The sequence below is a fragment of the Sinohyriopsis cumingii genome, chromosome 5 (genome assembly GCF_028554795.1).
Source record: "Sinohyriopsis cumingii isolate HCF-2022 chromosome 5, ASM2855479v2, whole genome shotgun sequence".
NCBI classification, from domain to species: domain Eukaryota; kingdom Metazoa; phylum Mollusca; class Bivalvia; order Unionida; family Unionidae; genus Sinohyriopsis; species Sinohyriopsis cumingii.
The window spans coordinates 103,521,339-103,544,312 of NC_142965.1; the positions used below are offsets into that span (position 1 = coordinate 103,521,339).

General features: G+C 34.1%; 1 protein-coding gene across 2 annotated transcripts in view; it reads left to right on the plus strand.

Annotated features, from left to right (window-relative positions):
- The first annotated feature begins 12,650 nt into the window (after window positions 1-12,650).
- The window catches only part of LOC149799915 (medium-chain acyl-CoA ligase ACSF2, mitochondrial-like), a 31,466-nt gene continuing 21,142 nt past the window's right edge, over window positions 12,651-22,974 (plus strand). For both annotated transcript variants that reach the window (XR_016421256.1, XM_089959373.1), the window contains exons 1-8: window positions 12,651-12,750; window positions 13,467-13,650; window positions 14,437-14,571; window positions 15,171-15,218; window positions 19,037-19,116; window positions 19,695-19,748; window positions 20,361-20,478; window positions 21,184-21,279. Coding sequence is in view for 1 of the 2 variants with exons in the window: in XM_089959373.1 (XP_089815499.1) it covers window positions 12,710-12,750; window positions 13,467-13,650; window positions 14,437-14,571; window positions 15,171-15,218; window positions 19,037-19,116; window positions 19,695-19,748; window positions 20,361-20,478; window positions 21,184-21,279 (756 nt within the window). In the remaining variant the exon portion in view is untranslated. The remainder of the gene's footprint in view (window positions 12,751-13,466; window positions 13,651-14,436; window positions 14,572-15,170; window positions 15,219-19,036; window positions 19,117-19,694; window positions 19,749-20,360; window positions 20,479-21,183; window positions 21,280-22,974) is intronic.

Genomic DNA, 22,974 nt, shown 5'->3' on the forward strand with positions numbered 1-22,974 from the left:
TTAAATGGTACATTGTTTCACTCAGTTTTGCATTACTTCACTATGACAACTGGATCTTTGGTCTACCAAGACGACCAAGTAATTTTCTGATCGAAAGAGGTCCATTTTCTTGACTTGAACGTTCATAAACCTGAACGTGTGCACTGAAAACAAACTGATAGACTGCATAGATAGTTAAAATTAGAGATAGTTAAAACAGTGTCCTAACAATGCAGATTTTTTACATATACTGTCTTTCTTTTTTATTATTTATTTATTTCCTTTTATGGTTCAGTTTTTCTTTCTTTCTTTCATCGAAACCAAACATGTATAAACATAAAACAACAGCAACGATAAACACACACATACACCCCAAAACATCCATTTAAAAAAAACATTAGACTGTATTATATTTTGTCGAAAGAACAGTTCTGATATAGATGTCCTTTATTAAATTTTGTAAAGGTAACTATCAGTGCTTTTACAATTTCTTTACATTAGTTGGAATTGATATTTAAACAAAGATCCATTACTTCTCGTTATGAAATAGCTCTATAAAGTCCCCAGTTGACTCGTCGTCCATGTCAAGATTTGATGGTGCAAGAACCAATGTGTCGTCATCATAGAAATAGTAAACGGGCGGCAGATAATGAAGGAATATCATGTCGTCAGTGAAAGGACCGGGTGATCCAAAAACCTCTTCCTGTAAATAAAAGATGAAGGAATATATTTTCGTTATTGAAGGGATTTGATATTCGGAGCACCTCTTTCCGTTAGTAAAAGATGAAGGAATATCATATCGTTATTGAATGGGTTCGATATTTAGAGCATCTCTTCCTGGGAGTAAAAGATAATGGAATATCATGTCGTTATTGGTTGGATTCGATATTCGGAACACCTCTTCCGTAAGTAAATACGAAAGAATATCATGTCGTTCGTGAATGGATTGGGTGATAAAAGCACCTTTTTCTATAAATAAATATAGTGTACATGGTTCCATTTATAGAAATTGCGTCTTTTATTGGTGTAGGTAAAGACTGAAAGAAATGGAACAAAGAGAATGATGATTATCGTCCTTTAATATTTAAGGGCACAATAGCGCAGCTGAAGGTGAATTTTCTAAATAATTAATTTTTAGTACTGATAAAGTGATTTCGTGTTGTTAGAGATTTCATCGTACTTTATTGATAAAACGTCAGACCTCTGTGTTTCAAACAATGCGAAAAATAATTCGTGTTCTGCTTTTCCAAGTTAATACGTTATTTACACAAGGCTTTAAATAAGAGCTTTTTTTTTTTAAATCTGGGACTGGAGTATGGAATCCAGGTCCAAAAACTCAGGGATAGATCATAAAAAAGGACACACATACAAACGTACAGTCACTCGCCATTTGCAGTTTTTCCACCGTTTTATTCTTGCACATGTTTATTGGGTATTATGCACACTGAGTAATTAGAAACATAGACTTCGCTTTGGTACCCATTCGAAGAAAGTCGGGCCTCTTTTTACATCCCCACCCCCCAACACTTGACTTGATCCAGTCCACAAATCTTAATCACAACCTCGCGTGTATAATTTTTTGATTCTCAATTAGCACTATAGTTCTATTCGGATGGTATTAATTTACTCTGCCCTACCAAGTGTTACCAGCTTACAAATCTGCACATCGGTCACTATTATGACCAACGCATTGTGAGTTACAAAGGTCACAATTACAATTATTGTCCAGACTCAGACAGTATTTAAAGATACCCAGACCAAAGTAAAGACAATGATTAAAGAAGAACATGGTCAGTAAACAGAGAAAATTCATGTTCTGTACGAATTCAAATAAACTTGGTCAAGTAAAGCGGATGAGAGCAATATTTTATGGAATTGTTAAATGAAACTAACTAGATCTCTATAATGCGTTAATCAGTTTTGCTCAGAGTAAAATCGACAATTAAGTGCCATTTATTATTACGTTGTTATCATAATTCATTTCCACCTCCAATCGCATTAAAAATTTGTTTTCGAAGACGTTTTTATCGACTGGTTCTTAAATCAGTGGTTGAAATGACAATTCGTGTAAACAGTACTATAGTCACATGAAAAAGTAGAAATAAAGCCAGATATAAGGGATAAATGGATCAAACCAATCAATAACTAATAAAACAGGTTTCTCAATGAATGAACCGATTTTGTCCCTTAATTATTAAAACAAAGATTCTTCTTAGGTTACCAAACTGCCTTTCCAACGAGCATATCCAGGTCAAACAGCTGAACGCAGGTCTCAGCGCATACGGTATGTGTTTTCTTCACAGTCTACGTCTGTCTTTTTGAGAATGTATACAGGGACTATATATGTTGAATATCACTAGAAAATTTGTAAATATCAAGGTTTCTAATAACAATGGTGATAATTATTTCCCAGTACAGAATATATTTTTAATTGGGAACAATATGTTCGTATATCTTTAAGAATTGTATTATGTGTCATACTATACTTTTGCTTCCATCACTATGTACAATGTAAGATGCGGTGAGAGACTCGATCTTCTCGGCTGCGCTTATTAAAATTCTGAACGAAACATCAAATGGTGATACTGATGCATACATAAGAACATTGCATCTAACAAACCTGAAGTTTATACTATGTAATATAATTACGTAGTGAAATATCATTCCAATTTTTGTGATGGCAAAGAAAAGGACAGAGTTAGAAAAATAACGTCACCTTTTTCCAAACCGAGGCTTAGAAAGTCACACGATGCAGCATCTGCCTGGAAACGAGAAGAAATAAATCACAAATTATTGTATCCTATCCATGACCGAATACAATATTTTATTTGGATATTTTACAGATAATTTGTCCCTTCTCGATGACGAAATGCAAATGAAATCTCTTTTCTTTAGAGAGAGACTCGGTGGCTTTGCAATACATCTGTGCCAGTTGAGTGTGAGGTTTACCTATGTTCAATATACTTTCTGTTTCTAACGTTGCATACATTCTATTGAATACCGAAATTTATTCACATGTGATTGTTATTTAGTCCTATGAAATACCTAAAAGAAATAAAATGACACTGTATGATGCATTAGAGCAAATAGCACTTGAGATCTATCAAACTCAGAAGAAGTTGTAACAGTTGAAATACAGGTTTGCAACAGTATGATGAAGTAATGAACCAAATTGTTTCAAACTTACATAGGAAACGTGTACACATGATATGCCGAGTGAAAAAGTACGGTTACAACCATAAGCGTTCAAATTCTACAGAATATTTATGAGGTTATACTCTTCCCGAATATGATTCACCTCCCATTGTAGTTGTTATTGGGTATTCTAACAGACAGGTTACTGTAATTGCTTTAATGTCATTTATTTAAAGCACGTCGCTTCTCGTTTTCTTTTTGAGAAGGGATCTTTCGAACTGGATACATACTATTTCTTTTTTCTGTCACTTTTGCGAAACTTCTGTAATTCTAATATTGCATTCTTTGAAGGGAACTGTTTGCCTATAGTTTTGTCTGGTGAGGTGTTGCACTTAAATTTAAGGCGTGGGGAGTATATTCTACCAGAGAAAACATTAGACGGATGGTTCCCAAAGGATATGCAACTAACAGATTTATGATACCATGAGGGCGGCGCGTGGCAATAGTGCCCGCTGAAACAGGTGTTACTAGGTGTATCATACCGAAGTCATAAGGAAACACACACTGTACTTAAATAAACCCCATTAGCCGGCCAGTAGGAAAAAGAAAAGTTTTGATATCATTTACTTAGAAATGGTAATAAATTTGCATTCTAGTGCATTGCTATTCGCATAAGAATATAGAATCTTCCGTTGTATCAGATTTGACTGTTTATCAGGGATAAGTTCCCTCGTGTATGAACATAACATGGAGGATCTCAAAAAGGCAATGATTTAGTACTGAATTTCTTATTAAAAATGCAATGATTTGGTACTGAATTTATTATTAAAAATGCAATGATTTAGTACTGAATTTATTATTAAAAATGCAATGATTTAGTACTGAATTTATTATTAAAAATGCAATGATTTAGTACTGAATTTATTTTTTAAAAATGCAATGATTTAGTACTGAATTTATTATTAAAAAGGTAATGATTTTGTACTGAATTTATTATTAAAAAAGGTAATGATTTTGTACTGAATTTATTATTAAAAAAGGCAATGATTTTGTACTGAATTCATTATTAATAAAAGCAATGATTTTGTACTGAATTTATCATTTAAAAATGCAATGATTTAGTACTGAATTTATTATTAAAAAGGCAATGATTTAGTACTGAATTTATTTTTAAAAAAGGCAATGATTTAGTACTGAATTTACTTTTAAAAAACGAATGATTTAGTACTGAATTTATTTTTTAAAAAGGCAAAGATTTAGTACTGAATTTATTATTAAAAAAGGCAATGATTTAGTACTGAATTTATTTTTTAAAAAGGCAATGATTTAGTACTGAATTTTTTTTATAAAAGGCAATGATTTAGTACTGAATTTATTATTAAAAAAGGCAATGATTTAGTACTGAATTTATTTTTTTATAAAGGCAATGATTAAGTACTGAATTTATTTTATAAAAGGGCAATGATTTGGTACTGAATTTATTTTATAAAAAGGCAATAATTTAGTACTGAATTTATTTTATAAAAAGGCAATGATTTAGTACTGAATTTATTTTATAAAAAGGCAATGATTTAGTACTGAATTTATTAAACAAGTTGAGTGATATCCAGCTTTTGACCGCCTTGGTGAACAAAACCTGAACTTGATTTATTTTACTGGAAATAGTTTGGAGAGAAATAACTAAATAATTTCGTTCATTCGGACTCGGACGTTGCACATGTCATTTCTTGCGCATGAAAAGATAGCTCCATGCCTAAATGAATTAATAACGCACAGTTCTATAACATGTCACATTTAAGATAAGATTTTTTAAAATAAACATAATCCAAAACCCAACTGTCCATCCAAATTAATAGAAGGTTTGACGTAGACGGTACAAATTTTCAACACATGATATCCAAAGGAAATTCCTGTGCTGTCATATAGTTGACTATGGTTAGGTTAGACGAGCCATATACATCGATTTCAATGATAATGTTTACAATGTTTCCACCTAAAGAGTGGTAATTCCACTACTAAGCATTCCAAATGTTGGATATTCATGTGAAGAAATTATTTCTGTATGTAAAAATGCTGGATTTACTCTAATGCATTTGTGACTGGATATCTGCATATACTGGTATTTGACTTGGAACAGTAGACATAGACACATTTTATTTGGAGTCAAAATTGAATCACATAATACAAAAATGGCTCGTTGGAGTTATTCTACTGCGTAAACATGTTGTGGCTGGATAACTTTATGACAGCTGGGATACCGGCATATGTCCACGTTCTTCTCTAAACAGAGGTGAGTTTATTTACTCCTACAGGCTAATGTTTACAAACAAGCTAAGAGATGCTAAAAGCAACTGGAACTGCATCCCGTTGGTAAGCATTTGTCAAAATAGTACATATTCGGTAACAAAAAGCCAAAACAATGATATTGCATGGGACAAATAGGAAGAATGCGGAAAACATCTGATATGTGTGTTTTTGCCATAAACACCCCCTATCTAGCTATTTTATACATGTGATGACATTATCAATGCCTTCGTAATGTGCTACTGATTGTTGAGTTGGAATTCCATCGTTAACCGCATTGCCCGGTGAGAAGAAAAAGTGATGAATTAGTCTGAAAGACCCAGGAATTTTCTTTTCGACTAGGCCCAGGGGCGAAATGTATACATAGGGATATGATTTTGTACGAAATGGCCCTGAAAAGCGACCTGCTGACAATTCTTTCTGTATCTTTTCTTCAGTAATTGGGGCATTAGTTTGAGCTGATTTCATATTATTGCATACGCGTGTATGCAATGTACCCTTAAACCCCGCATCAAAACCCATTTGAAAACCTAAAAGCAGGTATTCCTTTGTGGTAGATCGAAATCTTGGAGCCACTAATCCAAGCGGCCAATTCTGACCGGGGTAGGCAAAGGATCAGCACTATTTGCCGAAAGGTTCCTTGTTGTTCGGGTTAGTGGTTCGAGGTTGTTGGGATCGTTGGAAACGAAAAAGCTGGTTGTTAGTTCGCTGCAGTAACTGGCTGTATTTTGGAAGTAGCTTAAATGGCTGAGAAACTGGTTTGGGACAGCGAATGAATGAGTGTCTCCCTAAACAATTGACGCACCTGTGCTGAAAGTTGCATGAAAATCCCGATGAACAGCGACCGCTTTTATGGTAACTAAAACAAACTCTCTTCAGATACTTTATGTTTGTAATTTGTGAGGGATTGTTTTTTGCGTAGTTGTTATGACCCGACTCTAGAATAGCCTTCATGTAGAGTTCTAGATTTGTGGTACCCCATTTAGCTTCCCCATTTGCAACCAATTGTTCAAAGTTTTCATCAGAGTCCATCCAATCAGCGCGTCTCTCCTCAAGTTTAAGGACTTCTTCTATGTGGTGGGGAAGAGAGGTACTAACCAGGGGATATTTTTCACATAGGACACTGGCTAACCTACTCCAAGCAAGAATCCACTGTCCTTTTGTGAGTTGGACGTTCCTAATGTTTGGGACAAGTACTGTGCGTATCTAACTGAAATTTTAAACCCGCATCCTGCGAGTTAATCTGGCGGAAAATTGTAGACCCAGTCACACCTACCATAAATGTCCTTACGCAGGAGTAAATCGTTTTGTAAGGCTTCATCACATCAGCAAGCGAACACTCTTCAAAACTCCTGATTTGCCGTTTTATTTTTCGGGCCTAATATCAGTTAAATATTTATCTTTTTCATTAATATCCAATCATGATTAGGTGTAATGTAAAGTTATTACATATTATAATATTTCAGATCTATGGTGTTTGTTACATTACAATCTTGTTAATCAGATGATGTTGCTGAATATTCAGACAAAGGTTTACGTATTTAAAACTATACATGACACCCGTGTATCGATTTTACTAATTCTTTTACACTTTGATCTGAAAAATGTCAATAACGTATACCGTATACAACTATTACCACCCATTCTACTCAGTTTATTCGATTCTGCCAAAAGTTCGTTTCACGCTCTGTTCTGCGTACGTTAGCAAACTTAACACTATCAAATAAGAATGTGCATATATTGCAAAAAATTGTCAATGTGCATGTAAACTAATCTTTTTCGTTTTGTGGATTTAAAACTGTTTAAATACTTTTTGTTAAAGGCTTGCTTTGCTGGGGCATTAAAGTGAGTTTCAGAGCAAAGATATGGTGCACTGTTTTAATAATCTGAGGTTCATTATTTGCTTTTTAGAATTTACAGACTCTAACTAATTCATAAATAATGACACATTACATCTCTTGTTTTCGGTTGTATGTGATTTGCTTTGCTAAGATATAAAGTTTCTCATTATTCTCTACTCGTTTTTCTGTGATTTTTTGTCTCTTATTTCCTTAGTCTGTACATGCCGACTAAAATACATGCTCGCTATAGCGTAAACAATGAACAAATATACACATCTGAGGTCGTTAATTTCTTTCCCCGAATACGAATATGTAGATTATCTTTTATTTTCTATCTTTTTAATAATGCGTATTATTTCCAATGCTTTGCCCATCTTGATTATATCTGTAATTGGATTATTTTCAAACTCCTAATATTTCCATTTATTTTATATTCACTCATTTTCAGAGTAATTCTTATTAGTGTGTTCGATACCTTACTACTGTGCTACCTTGAGCAGTTTAGGTGGATTCCCATATATCCAGTTCCGATGTAAGAACTATTTATTTCTATTTTTGTCAGTGAATTCATTAAAATATCAGTTACGTTAGCTTCCTATTTATGACGTCAACTGTAGAGTCTAGTCCCTTTTGATCCAATACTGTACTTTGGACTTTTGCATTTATTTTGATGGCGTATCCATTAAAGAATGTGTAGTTCAATTGTTAGATATGAATACGCTGAGAACAATCAACAATTTTTTAAAAAGAATCTAATATATACGTGTACATATATTCCATATTGTATGGTATTGAGGTCCAAATGGAACAGGTGGCGGTAATGTAAACAGTTACCACTGGTATTAGCGAGTTACCTTGAACTGATTCAGAAACAAAAACGTATCTGTCCAGTATTGACGTGTAAGCTTGAACCTATGCAGAAAAAGAAATGAATCAACCAAACCCCCGTTATACCCAGCTATTTTGAACCTAAAGTGAAATGGAAATGTATCCATTCAGCATTGAATATTTGTCTACAACCTATAGGGAAATTGAGTTGCGTCCACCCTGTATAAGCGAGTTAACTAGAATCTATGGAGAAAAAGATCTGTATCGACCTGGTTTTCAAGTTATAACATTATGTGGATAATGTTGAATGAAAGACACCAGGACCGTGATATAGTACAAGGCTAACAACCGAACTATGATCCCCAATGAGCTGACTTGATATTTGTCCTCATTCAACCCCAAACCAGTATCTTCATGATACTGTATCGTTAAACAGGACAAGGTGGTAAATAACTACGACGATAAGCTTATTTAGCAATAAACATACTATTCCCTCCCTCCCTCCCTGTCCTACTCCTCCTCGTTATAATCCAGTCTAGTTAATGGAACGAAACCAAGATAACACGAATATGGATTTACGCTCTTCTTCAAGAGTTAAAAGAAAATACCCGTCACCGTTCTAGATTGTTATATCGGTTTCTGCACTTTAAAGGAAGGGTTTGGGGGTTGGGAGAGAGGCATTTTTTTTTAAGTCGTCGACACTTAATGTTGAATAAAGGAAGAGTTAGGATTGTTAAATGGATCTAAAAGTCGATTTGCTTTCCAACATTTAAATTTTTTGAGGTATATACAATTATAGTTATATGTTGATTAAAATACCATATAAAGCCGTTCTGTTATTATTTTTTTGCATTACAAAATCAGTTATAAAGCTATTATTGAATGTCTAGTTTTTCATACTATTTTTTATATTTGTAATGACGATCATCCTATTAATGTAGTGTACTGTCTGCCTTTTTATACTTTATAATATATTTTTCATTTTTTTTGATTTCATTTATCACAGACATTGCCTACAAGATATTATGATTCATTATAACTTATTTTTTATTTTTTGTCATGATATTCATTTTCGGGGTGAGTGTTTTTCTGCTCTCATTTACAATCTACCAGTTACATCCCTGAAGATTTTTCTTGTTTGCCACGTTCGCTGATATATGCGTCACAATCTCCGTACTCGAGAGCTGGCAGAGTACAATTTAGGCTTTTGCCAGACAAAAATATGCATCAGATGTATTAAGGAGTATCAAATTTACATTAAAAAATCATTCATTTTCCTTGCCGGCAATTTCTCTGAAATCAAGAAACCCCAGTCTATTCGGTCTACCATGTCTTTTTTCTTTTCTATAGGATTAACCGATTTATTATAAATGACAAATAGTCGCAGCTTCTCGGTCGATCTTTGATTCATAAATAGCTATGGTGGTCCGAACTGCTGTTTGCAAACATTAGATGTATCAACCGCAGGACTGACCTCGAAATTGTGAATGCGCTGATATATAAAATCTTCCATCTTAGTGAAAATATTGAATTTCTTGTTTCCCCACGATGCACCGCGCCACATATTCTGGTTCCAGGCTGTCTGTTACTTTATTTCTCCCCTAAGCGACTAGCTAATGGAAGATATATCTACAACTAAGGCCGGGTACCAGAGAAGTTGCCAGAAATGTAACGTGGACAACAGCTATTGTACATTCTAAAGATTAATTGTTTAACAATAATAGCATTGGTACTTCAGAAAAGAACTAAGATATCACGCGGAGGAAACTGACTCTATTCGAATTGTAACTCTATTTTCATCCATAAAGCAAATAATTTGACTATTTCTGATTTCTTTTACGATTATCATTGGTTCAAATATAAAGCTCTGTGCTAAGAGTGAACGAACTGCAAATTCTCTAAAATGCTAAACATCGCCTTCGTCGTAGCTACATATTTAGCATGACGACGTTTATTACACCCATTAGTTACTATGTATGGGTGCTGAAGTATGTGTGTATGTGTGTGTGTGTGTGTGATTAACATTTTTAACACAGCTTTAGCATTTTTTCAGTCATATCGCTACGATACATGCAGTGTGGAAGTTTATAGTGGTGTCTAGCACTGGGGCATCATGCCGCAGACATTTAGCGTCATGTCCCACTGAGTTATATTATACTGACACCAGGCCGACCAGTCCTAACACTAACCTTTTAATGCTGAGAGCCAAGCGAGGCAGCTGTAAGTACCATTTTTATAAATCTTATGTATGTATGTATGTTTTATGTATGTATGTATGTATGTATGTATATATATATATATATATATATATATATATATATATATATATATATATATATATATATATGTGTGTGTGTGTGTGTGTGTGTGTGTGTGTGTTTGTAGGTAGCGTTTTACACCACATCAGTATAAGAATTACTATATGGCGTTAACTAAAGGTAAAGTTCAAAATAGGTAGAACGGAACTGCACAAATATTTAAAAACATAAACCCTTCTAAATGAATATAATAATCAAGCACACCAATATAAAATGCAAACATGTTAAACAAAATTCTGCAAAATCTAAATAAATAAAATATAAAGATGACATTCAAAATACCTAAAACATACGGAATAAAGCTGAGTATACAAATTAGGATTAACGACTGTACATGCAACAGTGATTAGAAAATTTTGCTCCATGTGAATGCATACAACAACAACCACTAAACTGCGTATGACAATATAATGAATGTAAATTTCATCTGAATGTACTTCCTGCATATGGCGAAACCTCAGAGCCAAGTTCTCGGCAAAGGTATTCCTTTGGAGAAAAAAGCGACACTGGGTAACTAATAGGGGATGTTATATTGCTAACCAAATAGGTCGCTCCAGTGCATTATTGTTTGGTCACTTAAATTAAATTTTTGCAAATGATAATATCAAAACGTTGGCAAAAGTAAAGATCAAAGACCCATATTAGGCAATGATATGGCACCTGTTGAAAAATACAAATATTTAGATCGGACTACATCCTAATAATTGCCGAGGATGCTTGAATGGTTGATACGAGGGCAGAGAAACTACGGTATAAAGATAATCTACGAAATATGACCCCATCAACTAGTTTTGAGCTTTGTCCACATTAAGCCCAATGTCAGTATCCTTTTGATTAGGGATTTAATGTATGTATGTATGTATGTATGTATGTATGTGTCCTAATATACCTTCCTGGATACTCAAAACTGGCAGTGCGTGATCTATCTTATTTAGTCATTTTTAGATATCATCGGGTACATTACCTACGTATCTTTATCGTCATATACGATAATGCGCACAGACATGTTCTAGTTATTTCTCCTTACCGTAAAATGGCTACTTTGTATACTAATAGTGAACTGACCGTCATGTTTGTCACTACCGTACTGAGGTAAAACACTACCTTACTCCGTAAAGTATTGTTGCGTTATTTTTAACAGTGCATTACTGCCTGAGATAAAAGTAATCGCTGCTATGCTCTTTCTGAGTCGATAACAGATAAAATTTTTTTCCTTGGTCAATAATTTAGATAAGCAGAACATCGATAATCGATAATTATTCTAAAAACCTTTAATATGAATATTCATATTTATTAAGTGTATTTGTACGTGTTGCTACAATTTTTCTTTCCAATTTCCGTTGAAGTGTCTTTTTAAGTGCCGATTTTCCTTTCAAATGTTTAATCCCAATGTATATTTGCTATTGCACCGTTCAAACACACACACACACACACACACACACACACACATATATATATATATATATATATATATATATATATATATATATATATATATATATATATATATATATATATATATATATATATATATACACTTTTGGAATAAATATTGACTCCTATCTAAGCGCACCTTGATATTAACCGAATCTGATAGGTTTGAGTACTGATATAGGGTGGTTAATTAACAAATATATACTCCTAGCCATGTGATAGTCACGCATCCAGTAATTTCATAGTCGTTAGCTACTTTAGAAAGAAAAGATATACATTAAACCTCAATCTGATTTTTATGTGCGCCCACGTAAGTGATAAAGTGGAATGCATACATAAAGTTTCATTAACATATATTCAATAGTATTTAGGAAACCAAGACATATATAAATGCAATATTCAAGAAAATATACAATGGATGTATATCACTTCTACCTGCATTATTCTGTGTGTATTGCTTTTACATGGGAACACACCCAGCATATTCATGATTATATATACAAATGGTTATATGAACTGGAAAAGTAGGTTACATTGACATACGTTTGCCGAAACTTATTAATACATTCCAAGCTGAAGGCACCAATAGATTTCTTGACTGTGCATAAGAGAAACAGAGCTAAATAAAAATGCTTAACACGAATACGTCATTGTATGAATTCTCGGTTTGTCAAAAATCTAAGAATGAGGTAATACACACATCGTGTATTCATATTCATACGGCATTTCAAGTACATTGGTGTATAGCTTTCGATAACGTGATCTGTCATGTGATACACGATCCTTGTACATATTGCCCGCACATGACCCCGTTCTAGTTAGCGGCTATCACAAGTTCAAAGAAGAAAAGTGAACGTTACTTAAAATACCATGACAGAAAAGAAACAGAGAGAATTAAAATCCTTAGAAAGGTATGCAAAGTTTGTTTCTATTTTCAACTGCCAAGAACGACATTTGTCGCAAACATAATTTCAGTTTGAACTAAAAATAATTGCATGCAGACTTACGATATATATTATATCGCCTGTATTGACCACACTGTTTATATTTGTTTGGTAGCATGGGTTATCCTACCTTTATGATCTGTACTGAAAATTTTGTTGCTGTTATCGGTTTAAAGCCGTTTTTCAGTACGTGAAAGGAGCTACTTGGCGGCCAGAATGTGGAGGAAGAACCCGGGAATACCTCTAGAAGAACAACCGACCCACGGAAAATTACTGGCAAGCTGTCTCAAATACCTACGTTAGCCAAGCCCGAGACTTGAACCCACGCAGACAGAGATGAGATGTCAGTAATCCTTGAAGACCGGAGCCTTGGGCCACTCGGCCACTTGGGGCCCCGGACAGATTATATGATTGCAAGGCAATGACAATACAGTGTATTCACTTTGTGTACTGCCTAATAAGCGTAATAACAGGAAGTATAGAAATTTATGAAAGATAAAATTATTATATATTAAAGAGAATATTTTTTCACCTGTATGAATTAATATAAAAATGTCAACTTGTTTATCGACGTCCAAGCTGTTAATAATATAACCTGAACCAAGCTTATTTTTTCATTGTGAATCTTTGTAGCTAATGTAACAACGTTGCAATAATAAAACTATATCTCATACATATAACAGGGATGGATGCCCTGCCACTAAGCCCTTAAAACTAAGTTACTATCATGGGGTATGCAGAGAACCACTCAGTCCGAAGACGATTGGACAAGTATTGATGAAAGCTTCTAAAGAAAGACCGGATCATGTTGGTTACAGAACTGCCGAATTTGATGAAAATATGTCATTTGGAGAACTGCAAAAGAGGGTAAGATGTTGATATTGGTTTGCTAATGAGTGTCAGTTTAGTAGTTAGTAAGATGATATCACTCTCTGTCTCTCGTTATATACATATTCAGTCAATGAAATGATGCAAGATAAATAAATCACTGATGACTTAATTAATGTAATGGCATTCATGATGAAGCTTGAGTGTCCGCGATTATCTACCTTGATGCCTCTAGATGAGGCTGGGCTCCTTTCTCTCAGTAGGACCCAGATATAGCTATCTGAAACAAAAAACAGTAATCCCGTTTGGAAAGCATGTCACTATCACCCACGTTTTAGTCGGTGATGAAGATATTAGAAGAAGCGCAGTTCAGCAAAAATCAGTATAGTAAAAATCAGTAACATTCCAGAAAATTCACACTATATTACTGCACGGTCCGAGCTTTGTTCAGTAATCTCTTTTTATATTAGCAAAGTTCGCTTTTCCTATTTTCAGCAAGATTAATTATGAATTAATCAGCGGAAATGACATCGATGTAGATCCCAAAAAGAAAGTGATGTCGATTATATATATATGTATATGTATATATATATATATATATATATATATATATATATATATATATATATATATATATATATATATATATATATATATATATATATCTTTTTTGAAGTCGTTAAGTAAGTAACTTTGACATCTGCTCTGCATGAACAATATAGTTAAGGAATAACTTAGATATAAAAATGTTTGTAACCATATTCCACGAAGTAGCCAAATAAATTGCAGAAATTCATATAGTTTTCATTCCATTTATTTTACCAGGCAGATAAAGTTTCCAAAGCCCTCCTCAACCTTGGAGTTAAAAAAGGAGATCTAGTTTTCCTCACAGGATTGGCAGACATCGAATACTATGTCTTGTTCTTCGCCGTTACCCAGATTGGACTTGTATTTCACTTTGTAAGTTCCATCTGAATTTACAAGATTGTATAGATTGCTTGTAAAAGCATTTAATTATGATTTTGTGATAAATATAAGCAAAGAAAAATACATTAATATTGGTATTCAATTATGAGCTATGAATATGATACATAATGATAACAATTGCATTTGAGAATATAATGGCCAAACCATATTTTAACGAAGTAAGACAGGACCATTATGGTCTCAGAAACATGAAAGTATCTTTGCTGTTCAAACACTTTATCACTTGATAACTTTAAGATGAAACAAAACATTGAGTTATGTAAATCCATTATTTTTAAAATTATTGTATCTTAGCTAAAGTGTTTGCCTACTACGAGTCTACACTGGTCACTAGCATGGACAAACCTTCATATACGTTTTACGTTCTCTCTCGATGTGTAAAGTGTTTGCCTACTACGAGTCTACACAGGTCTCAAAAATGGACAAACGCTCACATAGGTTTACGTTATCTCTCGATGTGTAAAGTGTCGAAATTTCACTTTCAATATAGATCAGCACTACGCTTTGATGCTAATTATATAAAACACTTTATTTTCTCAGGTTCAGTGTCTCCTGTTTCGTTTTTGTTTCAGCCGGAAATATTGCTGCCCTTTGAGAAAGACTTCAGGGATAAAATTAAGGTCTCTCTCACTCTCTTTCTCTCTCTCTCTCTCTCTCTCTCTCTCTCTCTCTCTCTCATTTAAATTACAAAATCCACAATAGCAATGACAACAACAAGATTAACATTGTAGCTACATCATCATCATAGCCACCACCAATTCTGACAACAACAACCCATAACTCTCAGATTTGCGAGGTTGCAGACGTAGCTCAGCTGGAGATATAATGGTACGTTTGGACATAACCAACACCGAATGCTAATTTGGCACTAGGTAATACAAATATCTGAAGGAAATGGTTACGCAAAAGTCAAAGAATTCGGGTACATGCAAGAAAAATATTTTAGTCGTAACTGATGGGTGGGGTGAGGTTTCTTTTGTTTTTTACATACGTTGGTAGTGCGATTACTGATATGAGTTGGTTTGATTGATTTTAGGAACAAAACTGCAACTCTTTTAAAACAATATGTCATTGAAATCGGTTAGTAATCTCAAAATTATCATTACGTTTATAGCTAAAGACAAATATATCTTATACATGTTTCATAGGATGAAGTATACAGAAGATGGACACCAAAAAGCTTATTTTTTATCCGTAATGTTTATTTATTAAGCGGTCAAGTTAGCTTCGAACCTCACAGGTGTAAATACGCATGAACTGGTTGAAATTCGTGGACTGATATAACCTAATCATCAAATAAAGACTAACTGTAAAACGACTGTATGTAACGCGATTTCTGATTGGTCGAAAGCTTGCTAAAATCCACACAAAAACTTGTCGGAAATTTCGATGCAGTTATGAACTATTGGTTCATCCTGTGGCGTTGTGAGTAGTGTAGATATTAGCAGAACTGGGACACTAACGGATACTTAAACTTTACAAATCAAAACTAGACAATTATAAGACCGGCAGGACTAGGGTTATTTTTTCAAAGTATACATAATAACTACACCACATTTTTCATGTGTCGGTATTAAAATAAAACTTAAAAAATATACTGGACCATTTGTTTCGTTAGTCTGGAACAATAAAGGCAGACCAGAATGAATTATTCCAAATTCCGTATTGTAAAAGGTAAGCATAGCGAATCTACGTGCATGAAGTGACCGTATATGACCTTACACCTATATAAACGTGACGAAATTGAAATAGTTTCAGCAAAAATTGCAATACATTATAGATTTTCTACAAGATACAGCATTTTGATTATATTTTGAAAAGGGTGTAAGATACATATTTTAAAAGCACAAGGCAAGATTTGTTTTTGCCCTGGGAACAATTCATTTGGCAAAGATCCACGCACGGGTAAATAGAGCTTGGTGAGCTCATGCATAAGAAAACCAATAGCAATTAATACAACTATTCCATCGATATTTCAGAAGACGGTCCTATCTTGCTATAGACTAGCTTTGGTAGTAGGATGCTGTATATTACTATTAAATCTATGTCTATTGATGCTTGTAAAATTATAATTACAATATTTGGATATGTGTACGACTCTGTAATCTACAAATTCTACAACGTGTTAGGTAGGTAATAGTTAAAGTGAGGTTATAAAGCTTATTTGATTTATCCAGGTCTCTGCAGTATTGTTTTCATGTCGTGCAGTTTATTTTGGCGATGATTCCAATTTTCAAATAACATAGCCAATGCAAATAAGCATCAGGGAATTGGATATAGACAGTGTTCCAAATAATCCATGCCTATCTTTTACGTTTCTCTTTGCTCTGTAAAATAACTAGTCTGTTTAAATTTGATTCTTTCGATGTAGTGTGTCAAACAAACTGTCTAACGTTACAATTTGTGTCTTTTATGTTCTTGTGCAGCTGATCTCTCTGCCACAGTAAGCTTTTTGTTTTCACTGCCTGACTGGTCTAGAAACTTTTTCATTTGTGAAATAATGTCGAGTCTGAATGGCCCAATAAATATATTTCTGTTTTTATTTTATTGCTGACGTACAAACATTTGAGTGATATAGTAATATTCTGATTTTCAAAACACCCTTAAGTTTGCATTTATGATAAAAATCGTATAGTTCTCGTATCCAAATAACAGATTTTGATCCACGAGCCATGGGAGCACGCTGGCTCGGTAGTTAGGCTCATGAACGGACGGGTGAGGGTTCATTAATCATCATCGGATCAGCCCAAATTGGCAATCAGTGTGTATTGTGCTTAGCAAGGCCCTTGAAATCTACTTGCCTCGGCACGGCCTTACATTTCAATTTGCTACAGTAAAACAGACATAAACAACCTCATATCCTCAATTCAATGTCGTTATCCTCAATTAACATTACCATTACTTGATAGAATCTCTACGTGTAATTACCAGTACAGTTTGGAAACGAGGACAAGGATAAACAATCAAAGGAAATGGAATTACAGGGTATCTATTAGCGTGTCTATTTTCATCTCTTGGTACCAATAGCCTGGTTTCTGTAAATGAGCAAACAATGCATCTTAATACTGGCGCTATTACTTCCTCGGAGGTAAACTGCGACTTAAATTATTAAGTTATCTAGGATTAATTAATTTACTCTTGGTAGTGGCACTTAACCGGGATTCACTGCTGAATTCGGTTTGCAAGTTAGATCATTTGTTTCCACAACCTCGGGCGGAGCATTGATTGAGTATTGACGGGGAGCGCGACTTGAGCGCGGATCCATGCTCTCCAATGCTCCCCAACAACTGTCCACTGACAAAGTTCCCCGGTCGACTGCAGGCTAGGCACCTTGCTAATGATGACGTTATTAAATGGCTGAGCACGCAATGCACATGATACTACTACTACTACTACTAATAATATAATTAGTTTATTCTGTTTACACGGTGAGCACGCACTGCACGCGATAATAATAATGATAAAATTAATAATAATAATAATAATAATAATAATAATAATAATAATATAATTAGTTTACTCTGTTTACACAGTGATAATCTGAAAGTGCGAATTTGTAAGTTTGAGAGTGTTGTCGGACAAAGTCGTGTCTGACGTAAAATAGTAAAATACATACAGGCTCTGTTTTTAGAATGCATGTTTGCTTCTGAAAACGTTTCCACTATATATGCACCGTTTATTATGTTTTGGAAATTACATAATGTATCGTAATTCATGATGCATTAAACCGGCATATCTGGATGTATTGTTGCATGTATTCATATTTGCTTTGGTCAAACGAATATTGAGCATATTTGTTTTTGGATTGAATTCACTGAGAACAAAACACATATACGTCAAAGCTGGCATATGTTATAAACAGGAATCTTATTTGTTTTGTTTTCTCCCAGCATTTGGCAATTTCCGACTGCTAGTTCTGCATATTTCCCGAGCTTCGAATTCGCTGGCACTTGATCTGAACTGGAAAACCAATGTCATAGGCCCGTAACTTCTAAAAGCTGAAACTTTCGTCTGGTTAGTCTATGACACAGTAAACTAAACAGTGATTTTATTTCCACAACGTCCAGTTTGGAAACTTATCCCTGTGTTGCAGTGATTAGCTGTTTTTTCACATTGGCTCGGTCCATTATGAGGGAAATGCAGAATGATAGTAAATTTTGCGGTCTAACAAGCACTGGAAGTGTGACGCAGTTGCCAGGAAAAACTTACAATGTCTCCTGATAAGTTTTGGCGAGTTTTTACATGCACAGTCAATTTACAGTTAGGACTATGCAAAGCTTTTACTCGTTTCTCGTTTAGCTTCACTTCAGTTAATACAATATAGGTCTTTTAGTATCTACAAATGATCTTAAAATAGTTAACCATATTAAAGATTATATAAAGGAATTTTATTATTATTAATATTCAAAACAAAATCACTCTCACCTTTTCATTTCAGGTTGATCCTATTGCAATCTTTGCAGGAAGTTTATCACCACCAGAGGTAGGGAGTCTTACAGCGGAGTATGCCAGATCTGGGTGTGTATATATATATATATATATATATATATATATATATATATATATATATATATATATATATATATATATATTGAATTTATGTATATCGTATCATATAAACAATATATAAACTGTGTAGTTTTAGTACAATTAATTGCGTGGACAATACCTACACAGAGTGTCACTTCTAAGTCCTAACCAGCTCTGTGTTAAAAGGTGTCAACATAAACGAACATTTAAGAAACTTAAATAAGAAAACCAAAAGCAAAAACATATTTTTATACAAGCAACAAATAAAAACAGAATAAAAACTTATAACACGATGATAAATAGGTGCGTTTTTTACTATATGGTCTTTAAGAACTTTTTGGTATACCTTCATCTTATAATAGAACTCGTGTTAATATTTATGTTTTTTATATAGATTTGTCGATTGTTTCAGTTGATACGCATATAGTTTAACGACAAGCAAATCTAATTTACACAATGAAAAAAGCTATGAATAATAACGCGCACACACACACACACAAATATGTGACACTTAAAAATAAATCAAATATGACATTACGAAAATGTCGTCTTTTGGATTTCTTCAGAAACAATGTTGTCAAGGCAGTGGTAGCAGTGAAAAATGCTTCTTTACAGTCTCAGTAAGTCTCTCTCTCTCTCTCTCTCTCTCTCTCTCTCTCTCTCTTCCTCCCTCTGTCTGAATACACAAATGCACGCAAAATCGAAGTAACATGTAGAGATTTCCAGTACTGAAGATCGTTTTGAAAAAACAGTACCTGAACGGTTATCGACATTGTCGTTGTCTCACCAGTGCAACAAGTGACATACTTTTCAAGTTGTATTGGAAGATAATTTTCTTTGCTACTCGCACATATGTAATGTCAAAGAATATACTTAGAAGCTAGATGAAAGATGTCTTAATGAAATTGTATGAATGTAGCTGTAGATAAACTGAAGTTGACAAAATTTCCATTTCGCTTTTTTTAAGTTGCTTTTATTTTCTGTCTTTTGACTGCCAATTTTCAAATTTGAGCAATTCTTTAATGAAATACCAATATGTTTGTTAATCTCGGGCATAATCGAAATTTTATATTTCATTATGAATATCAGATTTATTCTGCAAAAGGAAACCATTCGAATGAGTCGTTATGCATGAGGTATGAGCGTGAGAGCTTCATGTTAACATTGCTTTTTATCACCTACTGTTTTCATAGATGGAAAAAGATTTTAGAAGGATATTGTTTGTCTTTTAGGGATGTGGTACCGTATGAGGACTTTGTAGACCTATCAAGAAATATCACTGATGACTCGCTTCAAACTGCAAAAGGTCAAGTCAATAACCAGGACATTGCTGTGATTTTTAACACCTCGGTAAGTTTCTTATTCAATGACAAAACTATTACTTCTTTAAGCTACAGTGTATATTTGAAGGTAAATTTAGCAAAACTGCAAGTAATATCTACAGTAATTTTTACGCTGTCATAATTTTATGCTCATTCGCATCCACCTATTTTTTCTAAATTGATAAAAAAAATACTTCTGTATTGGATTAGTCAGTCGAGCCATCTGTCTATGTAAGCATCCGTCCATATATCTAATTCTCTTTTTATCTGTCTAGAATAAATAATATAAAAATGGAGATGTATCGGGTTACACTATTGGAAAGTATCATAGGCCTTCTTTTCACTTCAATTGAATCAGATATTGGAATCAATCGAAAACACATCAGCAATAATTTTTTACATAGTCTAGTTCATGATGTGTGGATAGGGTATATTACTGATTCGTAAATAAAATGTGCGCCTTTTAATTTCTATTTAAAACCATTTCATGCGTATCATCTTTCCTCCGGGACAGGTTTGGTGTTTACAAAATGTGATGATATTTCGCCAAACTTAAAAATAATTTTGTTTTTGACGTTAATAGTGCAACTAATTTTGGAAGTTTGAAACTTGTATTGTTGATGTGTTCAATTTACTTTGAATGTTGGCATGTTTGTATGGTTATTTATATTTTGTTTATTGGAGAGAAGGTGAGACGAAATTAGTTAAACGTATGTATTACCTTTTATTGTAGGGAACCACCGGACAACAAAAGCGAATTTGCATGACACATTTTACATTGGTGAACTTTGCCAAGTTTACTCATTTAAGAGGATGCCCATTCAAACAGGTTTGCTTTGGTTTGCAACTCAGCTGAGTGAACAGTGTTTATCAAAGTCGAATTTTAGCATCTGTAATTTCGAAAACGTCAGTAAGGCAAAGAATACATTCATAATGTAAAAAATTTGGCATATGCGCATTTGGTGATAGCGCAGGGATTTAATAAATTCTTAGATTTTTTTATATTACTTGTCTGATTAATGGAATTCGGTGCAACATAAATGTTCCTTTGCCCGAAAACATTATCCAATTACTAGGAGCAAACGTCACGGAGTAAAGTGTTAATAAGTTTCCATGAAGCTATGGTTCACTAGTGGTGAATTCAGGTCCAAACCGAATGAGTATCCATGGAAAGTCCCTAATAAAATCTAATGGGATACATTGGTGGTGTGACTGCAGTGGCAGTATCTACGGGAGGAAACCGGTAAATTACACAATGGAATCAATAAGAAGGGACTCGGCAGATACCGTTTATGTCGCCATGTTGGCAAAGGTGATGCAGCTGTACTGGCAAAAAGGGCCTGGAAACCATCGTTTGACTTGCCTAAGGTGGCGTAGTTAAAATAGTTCCCTGTGTTAAGCGACAGTTGCATAGTTTCTACGGCAAGAACTGCTGGCGGTACGGAATCATAACAAAGGAAACCATGCAGATTTGCGGTTGATAGACATTTGGCAGGTTGTGCGATCTGTGACCTTGCACTGATTAGAGTAAAACTTATGTATAAAATGGACATGTCGGGCCTGCTAATTTACAACTGAAGTTGTACTGAAGTCTTTGGAAATTTGGGGTAGACTTATGACTTCTAACGGGAATCGCGCCAGGGGTTGACACTGGTTTGTAACAATACCTCTATTCAAGTAAAGACCCCTGGTTGTATTTTCCGCATTCACATACATGGACCACTAAATATTTCTCTCACTGAAAATATAATTCACTAGACCTCTCCTGGAGTATGCCGATTTTATGCGGTATTCCTTTCTGACAAATCTTAACAGGAGATAATGTCCAAAGACAAATAGCAAAAATTAAGAGTTTGATGTTATTTTTTGTGAGTTTATCGTGGTATAAACTAACTTGCCGACTCAAAGTAAATAACACCCAAAGTGCGTCATATAAGCTGTGTGAGTCGGTAACAGTTTATACCACAATATCCTGAGAGAAAACAACAACGTCAAACTCTTATAATTCCAATTCCTTATAATTTTGTTTATTTATTTTATTATTTGTTTTTATATAAGATATTTCCTATCAATGTTAGAGTCTTATTTAAGTGTATGAATCCTTGTTGAGGGCGTATGCTACGTAGCTATTTATAGAATAGGGGATTCTCCATCTGCAACGAAACAGCTACGTCAACATAAAAAAAAATAATTATACCAATGGTAGGCTATCTAAAGTTTTGAACATTCCACAGTATGGTCTTATTTTTTAAATCTAAATTGGTATCTGTGATCTAAGAAGTTCAATAATCGGAGCAAAGGATGTGTTGTTTTGTTTCACATACAAATGACTCTTGGAACTGATGCTCTTATGGGTTCATTGTCACTTGCCAGACAAGTGAGTAACCAATTTTCGCTTCATTAAATCTATTTTTTGTGTTCATTAACAATTTAGGCTACCAACAGAGGCTACTTACAAATGAAATTAAGACTATCGAGAAACAGTATAGTGATGGGGTCCAATAGTCAAACAGTGCAATACCTC